The sequence below is a fragment of the Ascidia mentula genome, chromosome 4, assembly GCF_947561715.1.
Source record: "Ascidia mentula chromosome 4, kaAscMent1.1, whole genome shotgun sequence".
NCBI classification, from domain to species: Eukaryota; Metazoa; Chordata; class Ascidiacea; order Phlebobranchia; family Ascidiidae; genus Ascidia; species Ascidia mentula.
In genome coordinates, this window is record NC_138569.1 from 4,629,987 (window position 1) to 4,645,325 (window position 15,339).

Here is a 15,339-nt window from a genome sequence, read left to right on the forward strand (position 1 = left end):
AAACCTCCGATTACGCAATGAAAGCACTTGAATTTTAAGTGGATGGTAAGGGCTTCAGTTTGCTCTGGAGGAAACTGGTTGCTGGGGAGGAAGGAAAAGCGGTGTTTTTTTAGGGTTCCTTGTATGCTAACCCCAGTATGACGTTGCAGAATGGTCGACACTCGACAGAGAATGCAAAATTGTCCCAAGGGTGTGGTTTTCCCAATGTCTGTGTTTTTGCATACTTCCCTACCAAAACACTGAAACGAAATTTGTGTTTTGCCAAAGGAAAGTCAATGAGATTACAAAATTTGCACACACGGTTCTAAATATGTTACGTCGTTTTCATCCAGTTATAAATAGTATATTTCCATTCATACATTACCGTCAAGAAAACTAAAGACCATTGAGAGCAACGTATAGCGGCAACAACAAGTGAAATAACCGAAATAGTGCGAATTCCAAATGCTGTCCATTCCAAAGGTCATAAACGGGGACTTTCTCCGGTCGCGGGCATCCCTACGTACCTTTACAATAATCTGATATGCATACAAATGCGTAGGGCCGTCTGTCGTACCACCACGCTTTTGCTTGCTGTCTGACTGTTACAAATGAATCACTTGGGACAGGCGGCAAACAAGTGTGGTCTATTAAAGCTGTATCAGGTCAATAGGCAAACTACAGGGCAAACCAATGTCAAATTGCGGTCGGGACGCCAGGAGATTCCTAACATAACCACGACGGCGCAGAATACCGTGGTAGAGACCGCGCGACAAAGCAACTCTCGTGGGACAGGTCGATCGCGTCACTGTTCAACTGGATGTTGACATCATGTGGGAGTATTACATTTGTTGGTCACACGTTTCACGGAGCACCATTACAAAGACATTCTTATTTAAACTTTTAAACTAGCTGAGGTTTTCGGACAACTAGGTAAGCCTGCATTGTTGCAAGTTTAAAGAAAAGAGAATTGCTTAACTTTAACGTCTGGTGGCGTGACATCACTTGAACAATCCAAGTACTGGGAATTTTACATCTTAAGTGAAAGATTTGTTAACCGTGCTCCACAAACCGCTAACAACAAAGTCTTTGTGTGCGCAAGCAAGTGGCGAACTTCAAGAGAAGAGCAACTATTTCCGTGGATTTCAAGAGATCTCAAGGCGCCACGAGGAGGACGTCATGCACGATCCATTTATCTTGTCTTGCGTGATTTATTGCAAATTTTCCCAATCGGAATTAGCATGTCTACGATATTTTGAACGACCCGACAATAAAAAAAAAACTGCCGATGATGTTGGAAATGTTCTGATTTCAGGAAGTATTTATAATGTAACAAGTGAAATTGCTATCCGGTCCCAGAACAAACTTTCTTGTAGCCTACAAGTTTGGCTGCAGATAAAATTTAACGTTACAGCTTTAATTTGTAGAAGACTTACCTTGTCTCCGAAATTTATTTTTGTTTGCGTTAGCAATGACATTTTTAAGCAACGTTTACGCTTGCACAAACATAAAACGCAAAGTATGCGTTTTAGACCATAACAGGCATAGACAGGTTGGGATGGATGGTACTAGAGAGTCGCAGGACTAACATGCTCGTCGGCCACAGCGATCCGTTTCCAATTGACGGGCAAGACATTCGACAGCACTGGCATATTACGCGTGCCTTGAAAATTTGTGGCAGCGGGAATGACGGATTCTGCAAGGCCGCGCGGCACGGAATAGAGATCGCGTGGCAGATTGGCTAAAAACAAACAGCAGTTCTTTTTATGATCGCTCCATAAAACCTGGTCTGCAATGCTCTTGGAGTCACATTGCGGTTAACGGCTTTGGGCCGAACAAGCTGTCGAAAAGTCAATACTAAGTCAAACCGCCGGAAAAGCAAACCGACGTCAAGACGGCAATAAAAGCACTTTGCCCCCTGCCTTGCGTTTCCCGTTCACCCTCAAATGGTTTGAACTTCGATATTTGTGTTCAAACGGCAACACGACATTTGTGTGACACAAACATCGATAAATCAGAGCTTTCTTCGCGGGGAATCGCTCCCTGTTTGCCCGCAAAAGGATCGCAAATTTCCCAGTTGCAGGGGGCATTTATTCAGTTTGTGACGTTGATAGCCGGCGGGACAAACACTCACGGGTTCCGTAGGCATACACAGGTTTGCGCAAGTTCATTACGAATGATCGTTTTGTGTGTTGTTCGCTTTGTACACAATTCTTTATGACAGAAACCAAGCTATGCATGGGGATTTTTGTACCACGAGTATCGCCTTTTAGCTGAGATACACCAAACACGAACACTAGTTGCGTAGATTTCAAAGAGTTTTAAACATTTAGTTTTTTTTTAATCTTAAGATTTTCCAAGTCCTTCGTGTATATTAGTAAAACGTCATGATTAAAAAGTTGATGCTTTATGCGTTTAGAGGGCAAACTCTAGAGGGAAACTGATGACAGGCATTGACGTAATGCCCCAACTTGATGTATGTGGTTTAAACGTGGGTGTTGTGACGTCAGTACTTGTACCCCCTAAGGAGTTACAAGAAAACGGTGAACAATACCCTCTTCCGCACAATGCAATTGCCATCGAGCGAACAAAACGGGCGCGATTAATTGCGCTTTCGCTCGACTGCTTGCTTAAGGACCCGATCGGATCCAATCTATGCATTGTACGGTATAATCGTGTTTGCCTTTCGCAGCCTGGTGGGACCATAAGCAAACAGCAGTTCCCCAGCCGTGGATGAGATTTCAACCCCCAAGCGTAGGCGCTAGGCTGTCGAAATTAAACAATAAATGAAAGCGGTGGCGCGGCAAAGGTGGGGGGTGGCAATATACCCCCCGTGAAGCCGACCTCAGACCAAGGTTACGACGTTCCAATGACCGCACAGGTGTCTCTTAAAACGGACAAACTCGGCGCGCACGCGCAGGTGTGTTTGTTTCGTTTTGGGTTCGCACGACATGCGCCCACGTCACCTTCCTTATTGTTTCGGACTGTAGGTTATTAAACCATTTTCATTATGAAATAATTTTCTTACTATAAATCTACGTTCAAGTTCGTCCACTTATCTTCTATCGACCTGGATAGCAAAACAACCGTGGTGTATTTTTTTATCGTTTTTTATACATTTTTTTATGAGGAAATTATAAGTTTATATTCAGTAATTTTGCCAGCTAATTAAGTGCCAATATCAACAGTTTTGAAAGCCGCGAGTTTCAGACAAATAAAATAAGCTAACATTTCCTGTTTCGGCGCGCAGAGTCTACACTTCGGTCTAGGATCAAAAAAAGGCTGACTCGAAGTACTCGAAAACGAGTGCTCTCATCCGGGTACGTCGATAAACACCAGTAGCGTGGTCCAATCAGTTATCAAAACTGTCGTGGCTTCTTGTGCATTTGGCGGCGTAAACGTGCCCGATGTTTATACGAACATGAATCACAAGTGCAATAATCAGTTCTGAACAAAGGTCAATCGCAGAAGTTGGGGAAAATATTTAGCTGCTTAGCTTCAGCTGGCAAGATCGTTGTAAGCTACAGTCAAGTTGCAATGATGAAAACTATATCAGGTCGATACGTGGCCCTGTATGGAGCTCACTAAAAACATTATTGGCTCTATTGATGGTAAATTGGGAAAATAATTTCAACGTATGAAAGCGTTAAATATGGAAGAAGTTGTCGAGTTTCGAACTAAGAGCCTTAATAAAATAATGGGTGCATAAAAAATGTATGAAAAACAAAACACTTGGATAACGCAGGAGCCACAATCAAAACGCCGTAAATATTACAAAACTCTCAAATACGTTGCTACCGAGTAAATTTCGCATTTTAATCGCATTTCATTGACCTCCAAACAAAACGGCCCGATAAAATTTCTTCAGAGCGCATCGTGGCTTAAAAAAACGACCAAGGCCTAAGCGTTGCCTAAAACACCCCTAAAAGTCAACAAAGTAGGTGAACGGGGTTCGAATTGCGGCCGGTTGTGTTGGCGACAAATGGTGTCGCCACAACAGCGCGAGAAGCAACGAAAACAGCACGGGCAAATGGGTGGAGACAAACTTAAATTTAAAACCGTGGTGCTGGGATCTCAATCGCTGCTGACATCGGAACAGCGAAAATGGAGGGAGCACGCGCCAGAGACAAGGGCTTAAGAGACGGAAACCCGGAACAAGGACAGAAAAAACATCACGAACGGGAGCTTTGTGCTCTGTGTTGACTCGAGGATCAAGATTGCTTTCGACTTCACGAGTTGATAAAGCGCCGATAAATCGTAAAAACCGCAATTTTACGGCGTCTGCAATTGGCGTTTGCCGTCAAACCCACAAGTTCAATAGGCCAAAGGTGTAAAAAAAACTGCAGGTTTCTCCAATAATGCAACATGGCGTCTAAATACAGTATAACTTTTCCTGTAGCTTTCGGACACTACTAAATTGCGAGTTTACCACTGCCTGAAAATAAGGTTTACGCACCAGGGTACTACATGTAAGTATTTTTTTTTCAAAATCACTCCAGTTTATTAAAGATTAAGTAAAACACTAGATGTACGATCCGGAATGTGTTTTGGAAAAGATGAAGAAAAGATTCGAAACAATTACTCCTCTATTGTGTGTGTCACAAGTTTGCGCCTTGTTACAAAATGGGATAACATTCGTTGGTTTCATCTGATGAAAGAAGGCGCCTGTGTGTTTTTTTAACCCATAAAGACCTCATTGGCCGAGAAACCCAAAGCCAAATGTTAAGTGGGCCTTAAAACCCGCCTAATGCCAATGGCAAAGGGGGACATAGCGCTCGTCTGTCATCAATCCGCCCTAGGTATTTGACTGTAGACGTTTTTACCATACGTATCTTTGAACGTAATCAAATACTGCCATCAACAACACAGACCGCCTTGTGTATTTAATTGACGTCGTTTTGCCTTCTGATCTCTGAGCTTTAACTCGTCGAAAGTCTTTAGTCCAATTACTTAACAACGGTGGCGCTTGTAAACGTTGACACGTGACCCTTCGGAGTCGCGAACTTTCGACCTTAAGAATTTCGGAATCTATTAGTCGACGTTCGGCCGAACGATGTTGCTTCTCTCGACGTTTGTTGAAGAATTTTAAAACAACGCTAAACGACGTAGAGTGGGTCTACGTGCTAACTTAGATACGAGAAGAGTCTTATATATATGTAAGCAATAGTCTTGACAGCGCCAATTGTTTAAACAAAGTGTCTACATTAGAAACTCGTGTTCAATGCTTTTACGACTCCAAGTCAGATATGTTTGTTTCGTTTGTTGTTTACATTTCTTTTTGTTTACACATACAAGGCGCTTTAAGTAACATTTGGTAAAGAAACTACGAAGAAATGATCGCAGGACCCACAGAAAATAATTTGCTGCCCGTGTTCGAGCACAGTGCGTGGATCTTCAAAAGCGCACAGGAAATTTAACAAGGACTAAGCTTTATTCCGGAACGGCCCGCTTCCCTCCAACAAAAGCAATTGAAACTGCGACACGGAAACTTTAATAAATCGCAAAGTAATAAGGCTCGACGATTTTTAAATGAAAACAATTCCATTACTCTGACAACAGAGCGAAACGAGCGGCCAAAATATGCCACCGGCGCGTAGAAAATTACATGTTTCAGCGACACCCCACCTTCTGGCTGCGTGCAACGATCCGCAGTCACAATGGGCCACACGCTATTGGACCCGTCTCGGCGCAAGCCGAAATACTGCGTTTAGAAATTGGAGAACTTGATTGGCTCACGGTGGCTTTACGATACTTGACGCTTGAAGGCTTATAATATTTATGGAAACTTTTTATTACCTCTTTACAGCGTCCTTAAATGTCCGAAACGGGTACATTCCATTGCTCTTTCACCCGGGGTAGGTGATTTAGGCATTACGACCGTTCTGCCCCGTTGTGGCAGCGGTATTTTAGCAGCTTTTAAAGTTGCCAAATTGAGACGTTTTATTCGTACTTTAGTCTAATTTTCAAAAACCCCACAGGCGTTAATGTGAGGTTATCCAATGACAAAAATACACTCTTGCTGACTGTAAATATAAAATAAACGATTTGATTCTTCGGAGAAACAAAGTCTACTCCCAAGACTGGTAAATAACACAACAACGACGACAGACGCGATACCACGACAGAACTAGCCCGGTATTAGCGGTTAAAATTTGTCAGTTTATGGAAGCAGAGGACAGATTTAAAGCTTATTTTTCAAGGAAAAAAAAGGTAGAAAACCTCCGCAGAAAACTCCAAAATCAGTTCTCAACCAGACTCGGCTCCAACGCAGGCGCGAGAAGGTACAAAATGGTAAAAAGTATTTCCACTTACTGTAAAATATCCGGCGGCCCTTGAAAGTACTCGAATTGCTCACTGGTGCCCCCAAACGACTTGATTAGCACGCCTGACCTTTTGGTGGGTTTACGTTCCTCTCTCGCGTACACGGAGATACAGATCAAGGTAATCCAAAGCAATGCGTTGCCGGGCAGAGCCTTCATGCTTGGGTAAAGTGTCAATTTTACAACAACTAAACAGTGCAACCAAAACCTGGGCAAACGAAAAAGCAACATTGAGCAAGAGAATGCTTGGAATACTGCGACTCGTGTGGTCAACAAGTGTTTAGGATTCCTTTCAAAGAAATTTTCTTAAAGTATATCACTTATGTAAGGATAATAAGATCCAAATTTGTTTTCGGACACCACTTGATTCAATGCCGGCTCGTAAAACTGCTTCAAGTTAGTCCAAGAAAAAAGGTTGGATAGTATATCACATTACGGTTTACCGACAATGTACAAAACGCCCCTCAAATAATGGGGTTATTTGTAATCCTCATGATCTTGATACGATAGCTGTGATCGCCAAGTAAGGACCTGCGCAGTGAGGCGATTCTGTCAATCATGTCGTTGCATGAATCATTACTGCGCCCCTGAAGTAATTCTTCACTATTTCGATGGTGACTGTCCACTGGCCCCGGGTAAGCTGCAGTTGAATCCCTGCATTAGGTCAGAGATTCCTGAAGGCCGACTCGTGCTGGTCGAGTCCAACCCCGACAAGACGAATCCTTACGTAAACAACTGGCACAACGAAAAACCCTCAGTGTCTTAGAGGGGATAAAGTGCCCTCACCATCTTTACCCAAAATGTTAATTTCCTCAACTTTGGTAACAACGGACGTTCAATTTTCCTGCGGCCTCGGGCTCTTCAGGCACCAGATCAATAAAGTACCCTATTAGCGCTCGGCGTAATTAGATACACATTCGTGCGTTGCTTGGTACGAAAATGCCAGTTAGACCGAACAAACAAAATTTAAAAGGTTCCAAGTCAATCAAGTGACGGCTTCAGTCACCCTGGCGCTCTTTAGTGGCTGAAAAATGCTATTGAAGGGCTAAATGTGCCCTTGGCATCTATTAAATTCGTATCACGCTTACAGAGCGAGTAAGACTAATAAAACGTTGAAAATGTGTGAAGGAATGTAACGCAGAACAGTACTCCCAAACATTGAAAATTTTGGTTTTTAAATGCTATGTTTGCAATTTTTTAAGGAGTAGGAATTGAACCTAATTTTAGTAACTAAGTTCGGGTGAACAAAGTATTTACTTATATATTGTGTAAAATCGGGCCATAACCATGGCGCTTGGCTTTTAGCGGACTTAACAGGTGAAGGCTGCAATAAAACACATTTCCAACATACTTGAGCTCTTAACTACCCTTACCAAGTGTTTCGGCCGATAATTGGAATCGGGGATCCGGCGGCCAAAGCAGCCAGGGGCTCCGCCGAGCCCGGTTTGGCAGCACATCAGTTGGTTCCAACGCGAGGCCCCAAATCACAACGTGACTTTGGCGGTAGCGTTGTGCAGGCCGACGGATACTCTATGGCACCATGAGAAACCATAACAGCGACCCCTGGATGTTAAGGTCGACAACAAAGCCACCTTGTGCGCGGCATAGCGTGGCGCAAACGGGGCGGAAAGTCTAAGCCTAAGCGCCGTCTTTACAAGGCGAAAGCATTGTACCCCCGCCCAGTCACATGTAACCAAATACACGTAATTGGTTGTGTGACGAAGGAGGAGTCATCAGCCCGTGTTTTGAATATTATGCGGTTTATTCTGTGGTTTATTCTGCCTTTGTTGTTTCGGTAATTTTTAAGAAGCTTTCGCCTATACCTTGACAAATAATTTGCTTTGCATTAGGACATGCAGACAACGTGCAAAAGCAATTTACTAAAATGGCACTGTTAATACATGCCCTACTGAACATTTTGATCGTGCAATACCTTCGTTCATCAACGCTTTGAATATATTCTTGCCCTTGGTGAGTAGCACTTGAGTGTGACTTACCGCTAAGGCTGCGTTACTACTGGTTCCTCTCATACGTCACCCTCCTAAATACTTTACAAGCTCTGCTACAATTTACAGCTTCTTAAAGCGTGAAATCATCAAGACTTTTGTTTTTACGTTGCCAGCACCTGTGGTACAAACACACACTTACACTGACCAACCCAAACCGCCGGCACCGCCACAGCAAACACGGCCCGTCCCAAGACGAACGGCTCGTATCTGTGCGGGGTCTCTGTAGCGCAAACACTCGAACCGTCAGCGTTGAGCGCCCGAGAATACTTACGGGCACCGCTCGAGGAAGACATAAACCGCCGTCTGACACAGAGCCCCTGCCCCTAAGCTCTTTAATCAGCTGAGGTTTTGCACGCCTGGCTAACGCCGCCCTAACTGCCCATACGGCTCCCATGCGCCCCCAACGGCCCCATACCTAAATACATGACGTCACGGGGGCAGTTTGACTGGGGGGAGACATCAAAGCAAACCGAGTGCAGGTAATCACCAAACATTCGCGTTGGCGTCTGCCGCAGAAAACGGTCTGATGGCGTAACTAGTCGGACACTGTACGCAGTCCGCTTTATACATCAGAGGCCTATTACTGACAGTTCAACCCGCGCTGTTAATGCAAGCAGGCGTACGTGCTTATCTAAAGGTGAGCAACGCAACGCGTGTTGGCTCAATTGCGCTTAAGTCAATTTGTGAGGCAAAGTCCCCTCGTAGCAGCTCGATATACTAGTATTTGTCCTAAACCGCTCACCGCCAACGAGGTTATATTATGCCACAGGATTGATTGCGACGACATTTGGCAGTTGACATTTCCAAGTGTGGCTGGTGGCACAGGCTGCGTTTGTTTGTTTTGCTACAGGGGGAAGCACAACAACTTCTTTCTTGTCCCACACCTATGTATTGACTTACTTGTCAAGTCTATATTCAGATGGGAGCGGACTGATGTTTTTAACCGATAACCTTTTGGAACAAGCAGAATGTTGGAAACACTAAACCAGTCTGAGCTCCGACCCTAATCCGTCCAGACGCCAAAGAATGAATCAACAACTGATATCTTCCCTCGGCCTGAGCTATTTACACCAATGCCTTTCAACAGTCTAATCTGTAATCCTCATGTAAAATTGAATCACTACTTCCTTTCTATTGGCATACACTTTAAAAATACTATGCTTCACTTCTGTATTTTGTGCAATGTACTTATCACAGACAAACACGCTTTATGACTGCTGTGGCCAAAACCTACATAGGCAGAGTACCAATAAGAAGAAATCATCCGACTGTAATGCACTAAAAATTACTCCCATCAAAGGTCACCGGTGCTTCGACAAGCTGCAAAACTCTCACGGAACCATTTTGGCTCGCGCTCTGAACAACTACGCAAGGTACATATAGGAAGCTCAAGTGTACAGAACCGGGCCCTGAGAAATCACAAAGCACTTTCCCTCACAGAGAGCACGGGGTTGGAGAACTCGACCTCCGGTCACCCGGGCCCTGTAGGCATTCCGGTAGGCAGCCAGACAAAACACTTCCTCGCTAAAGAAGCGCGCGACAACAACAGCTCATTGGGTGCGAGGGCGTGGAGACCTAAACTCTTCAAGCTCGGAGGGAGATTGACCCGTCGCCAAATCGTCGCTAAAACCCGGTAATTGGACACCGTAAATGGCCCACAGAGATCGGGCAAACGACAGTACTAAGATCCACAAATTGGGGCGAGGGATCGTACGATTCTGGGCGGTTTCTTGTTTTCTAAGCCCGACTTCAAAGGGTGCGCAGACGCGAAACGCATCTTTTAATTTGCACCGGGCGCACGTATACGATAGCGGGGGCGACGGCCCAGGCCACCGCGGCTGCGACCCCGTTAGTGTGCAAGCAAATTAGGCACGGGCACAGTGCCAATACGGTGTTTGCTTCAACCCGTAAGCAAACCCAATATAGTCTGGGCGATGATTTTTGAACTACTCCGCGGTGTGAGATAAGACTTTTCGGAAAAACTGGGGACAAACGCTCTGGGTGTTGCCTCGCACTCTTAAAATCATTCCGGAAACTTTTTGGCTTTTTTGGCGAGCTAAGCGGAAGCGGGCACACAGTCTGGAAGGAAATATGCGCACAAGGCCCAAACTTGTCATTTATTAAACCAACAGGATCGGCGCTAATAGGAAAGGGATAGAGCACTAAATAAACTGTGCGACGCGGGGCGCGCAATACTGCAAAAGCTTTCAGAAAGCCGCGAAGATATTTACATTTCCCACTACAAGAATCTTTGACCGACATCGGCTTTTCAAAGTTGCCCTGAAAGCCCCTGAGCGTTGTTGAAACATGTTATTGTTGGGTCGGGATTACTGTTTAGCCTGCTATTGTGGTCAACGTTATTGCTACGGGCCTAAATAACACAGTGAGGGCCCGTCTGTTTCGCAAGCGATTCTATCGGCTTCGTAGGCGTGGCGCGCGAGTTAAGCCGTGTAATGTTGCGCATTTATGGAACCCGCATTGCCTGCTCGGGGGGTTGTGTTTTGCAGGTGTTAAAAAAGTCGCTTTACACCCGAAAAATAGGGTCGAACTAAAGTATTTTGCGGTGACTATTCCTTTGGATACTGCAAACACGTTTAGCATCTTTTTTTACTCTCGTGTTATCCCATTCTTTTCTTCCTTCTCTGCACATTCCTTAACGTAGAAGCACGTGACTTGTGGCGAAAATCGGGCGTCCACTTTTCATTCCTCTAACTACAAACCTACAGTTTTAGAGAAACAACGTCACGCATACGTCATAAAGAACACCCATGCCAAACATGCGAAGCACGCGCGATCGGACGCCATTTCTACAATTGGGAGCTGACCGATCATCTTGCAACAAAAGCTTTGGGAGCGATGGCCGGGCCGTCGGGGTCGGGCGGAACTAAAGCACAACAACGCCTTCTTTGTTCGGAACACGGCTAAAATAACACGCTGATATGGGACAAGTGTGGAGGGTCCAGGGAAAATGGACACTGACCAGTGACCACCAACGCGGCGAAATGTACTCAGTCCATGTTTCCGAGTCACTAGTGAGCGATGTAGATGTGACTAAACGCCCGCCCGTATGCCTACTGAAGAGATGATCCCTCTTCCCGCTGGAAGGGCTCGGTCATTTGGTGAAAGATTATCTCCAGGATTTGTGAAGATGAGCAATGGAGCCTTTTACCGATAGGGGATAAAAAGTTGGACATCAAACCCCACGTAAAGGCACCCTTTTTCTGCGTTTCGTTTTTGATCATGACGACATAACCCTAAAGAAATCCTAATCCTGCATTTACATCACATTGTAAAAACGTTTATATAAATCTTTAACAACGCGGAAAGGCCTACAATTTAAGACCTAAATTGCCTTTCCATTAAGCTCTAAAGATGGACATTACCTCCTGCTTTGAACTCAGAGGAAAATAAACATATTTGTTGAATTCAAAGCTTAGTCTGCAAACAACAGACTGCCTTGTATTAGTAAGCTGGCACTTCCACCACGTCTTAGTGTTTAAGGCCTAGTTCAAGTGGAAGGTAAACAACATGGAATCGACCCGCCCCCCTCCTTCACCCCATCCCGCCGGGGCCGAGGTGCCGGTTTGTTGACAGCCGCCTTCCGTCGCCACCCCTTTGTGTGACGCCACGAATGAGCGATCGCGATTAGTGGCGCGCTGAACGCTCGTTAATCTAAACATCGGGCGCTTGGAACCCTATGGAACTGGAACAAAAACAACAATTTTCTCCTACGATTCTTTGCCGTTCAAGCGTTACAGAAACATATTATGATGCCATGCATAGTTGGCCGTCAGCCTATGATGCAGCAAAGATTTATTTACGTTGTCAAAGGCTCTTCTGAGAAAAACAAACTCAGCAATTTTAGAAGTGGCTTTTCATCACAGGAAAGTCAGGTTATGAGTGAACTTGTGTTTTTATCATTGTTTTGTAAAAAGATCATTGGTTTCTTGATTTTTACCTGACCATGGCAACTAATAGGAAGAAGCGCAAAGAGAACGCACAAACACCAATGAATACACTTTCTGACGTGTTATGAAAGCAGTTCTTTTTTATTGGTTGACACAAAAACGTCGAATGTTGCTTCTATCGCCATACCAAGGTTCAAAAACTCACAGCAGCAAGCCTTACACCCGGAAGCGTAAAAATCGCCCACAGGGAGAAATTATTTGCGGTTTCTTGCTGCCACCACCGTGACACTCATTCAGCAGCCAAAGGAAAGTAAACAAGTCTGTTGATTCGCAAACACCAGGACGTGCACCAGGAGAGCAATCCTTTGTATTTCCCACAGCTGGACAATGGCCAGTTTGGCTACCGGGCGTTGCGAAATTTCGCAGATAAAGGTTTGGTTTAAGGGTCGATTATTTGAGGAATAAGATCACTGCAAAATTTTCCAGGCTACACTCTTTGGCTATGTTTTTGTATTAAATTAAGGACACACACAAACATTCATACAAATTCGTAAGGGATGAGGTGTTTTGAAACACCTTAAGGAACCTTCAAGGGTCCAATCCTGGTCTACCAACGTCACCTTCAAAGCATGGGAAACAAATGGAGACCTTAATGGGGGTAATTTAAATACCTCCTCCAACCTCCAATACATTAAAGTGTGGTGTGTATAATTGAATCAAGCCATATACAAAAATTTGACAGGCGCAAACAAGTAATCAAATTTCAGCGTTGTTCATAAAACCTCGTGGGATGTGGAATTACCACGTCAACCTGTCCAGGGTTTTCGTTAAAACGTCAACGCACGATGTGCTAATGCATCCCAATTTATCGTCAAATTTTTGCTTCGCATCGATCAGCGTCACAAGTACACAGAAAAATACCAAACAAGCTACAAGAAGTCTCTACTTCCAACGGCTCGGAAAATTTCGTGAAAGAAACAGCGCGCATGAACGGAATAGACGGGAGGGCGTCACCGTAAAAGGCCCCGCATTGGGTTCAAATCCCTTGAACATTGCGCTAGCAAACATGGACAACGCGCGCCCGAGCGTAATCGAGCACCTTCGTGGGGAATTATAAACCTCTCGACCTTTCTCCATCCGTCTCGCTGAGTTTGTCAAGCGCTGATCGCATTCACCCGCCCGGGAGAAAGCTGACTTTGATGAAAACGATAAGAGAGAGGGGAGATTGGTGATTGGTTGCGTCAGCTGTACTTTGGGGTGCACAGCAACGAAAACAAAATAAATATCCAGACTTGTAAACACCAATAATGCTTTGAAGTTTTATTTTCAAATAGCAAAAACATGGCATCTGTCTGAAGTAAGAAGTAAACTTTTAATATTATCCTACAAACCTCCAATGATAACTTCCATAACCTACGAACACTCACTTTCTTTTTTGCGGTTTTGGTCGCAAAAATTGTAACAATCTTATAGTGCAAAGAGTAGCCTTAGGTTAATCAATGACGAATAAAATATTAACACGGCTACATTTTCAACGCGATACCAAGAATAATTTGTGCATGGAATTAATGTTTTTTTATGAAGATCAAAAATCACAGTAAGCTGCCAAAAACAATTTACCAAAAACCGAACAAGTAACATATTAGGTTGGGCCATCATCCTTTACCGCCAAGAAACCTTTACATCAGGTGGCGTGGCCGCAAAAATGCCGACGTCAGAACGCGGCCATGTTTGGAAAGCAGGAAATGAGACCAAAAACGTGGCGCGTCTGTAAAAATATCTGCCTGGTTGGTGCACTGAAAATTGGCCTGTCGAAAGTTTCTCATAAGTCCCTTTCCCACCATTGCCAGTAAGCAAAACCGCCAACAACGTTTTGTGCGGTGTTGAATTCGAAAACACTGGCAGCGGTCGCTTAGCAGAAGCTTAAACCCGCCGACACGCGCGAAAGATTTGAACAGGTTTGAGCTTTCGTTGATTGGATGATGGATGAGCGATCCGACCAATGGGATTATCCCGATAACGGGTACGCCCTGGTAATGTGTGTAGTGGCCCTAATGGGACGGTTAGAAGCTAAGCAAACACCAGGGCATTGCGGTAACAGACTGAACGTAAGTGAGTAATAGTATAAAGATAAATGAAGCCTTAGGAGAAAGAAATGAAAATGTGCTACTCGGTGATGAAATATGTTTGACAATAAATGCAAATACTTTGACAAGGTTCCTAAACAGCTCTGCATACACTTACAGGTGTAAGTCATTGTCTTTACTGCAACTTTGTTAACTTTGGTATGGTCATAATGATTCATACAAAACTTAATACACCTAATAGAGAAACCATTATTTATATACGTAATAATAAACCTCTTTTTTCGTTCATACGCTCTCCCTGTATTACCTAACAGCTGCGAACCTTACCCACAATAAAGACCAGGCCTAAACATTTACATTCAGGATAAAACACAGCTCCAAGTTCAAGTTCAATCATTTACCGGTAGAAATTATTTACTAACCTCGTTCCGTTTCCGCTGTATGGCGCAACTGAGCAGGGTTGGGTGTTGCAGGGGCGTGACAGATCCGGTGTCCGTTGACTTCCGTCACATAACTCTCTCGCTACCAAAGTGTTGTTGGTGATATGGAAGCATCGTTGTGTGGAAATTATGGTTCCTATCAACAGTAAGTAACCATCAAGTGAAAGAAAAACACAAAAATGTCATTTTTTTCTCAAGTTAAAACCAAACGCGGTTTGAAAACTCTAGGTTATTTAATTATCAATGGATAAAAACAATCATATATTAAAATCCCAACAAAGCGATCTTTAGACAGCTCAGATGGATTTATTAACAGAAAATAATATTTCGCCTAAAACGGCATCATCAGTTTCTCCATTAACCAAAACTGCCAAAAAGGAAAAACAGAAAGGAAAGAGTCAAGAATCTAACGCAAAAAAGTTACGAAAGCAATAAAAACAATGCATACTTTACATCTAAACGTATTTTGTGCCATTGCCAGTTGTTTTACTGTTCGGGATTCGATCGAGATTCGAGATTCGATTGAAAAAAAACCTTTTTTTGCCAAAATAAGGAAAAAAAGAAAAATGTCCAACTAAACCAAACGAGAAAACAAA

At 43.9% G+C, this 15,339-nt stretch overlaps 1 protein-coding gene across 4 annotated transcripts in view; it reads right to left on the reverse strand.

Moving 5' to 3' along the window:
* The window catches only part of LOC145897508 (ADAMTS-like protein 1), a 60,062-nt gene that overhangs the window by 27,253 nt on the left and 17,470 nt on the right, over window positions 1-15,339 (reverse strand). For all 4 annotated transcript variants that reach the window (XM_082985830.1, XM_082985831.1, XM_082985829.1 and 1 more), the window contains exon 17: window positions 14,726-14,879. In XM_082985830.1, the coding sequence (XP_082841956.1) occupies window positions 14,726-14,879 (154 nt within the window). The remainder of the gene's footprint in view (window positions 1-14,725; window positions 14,880-15,339) is intronic.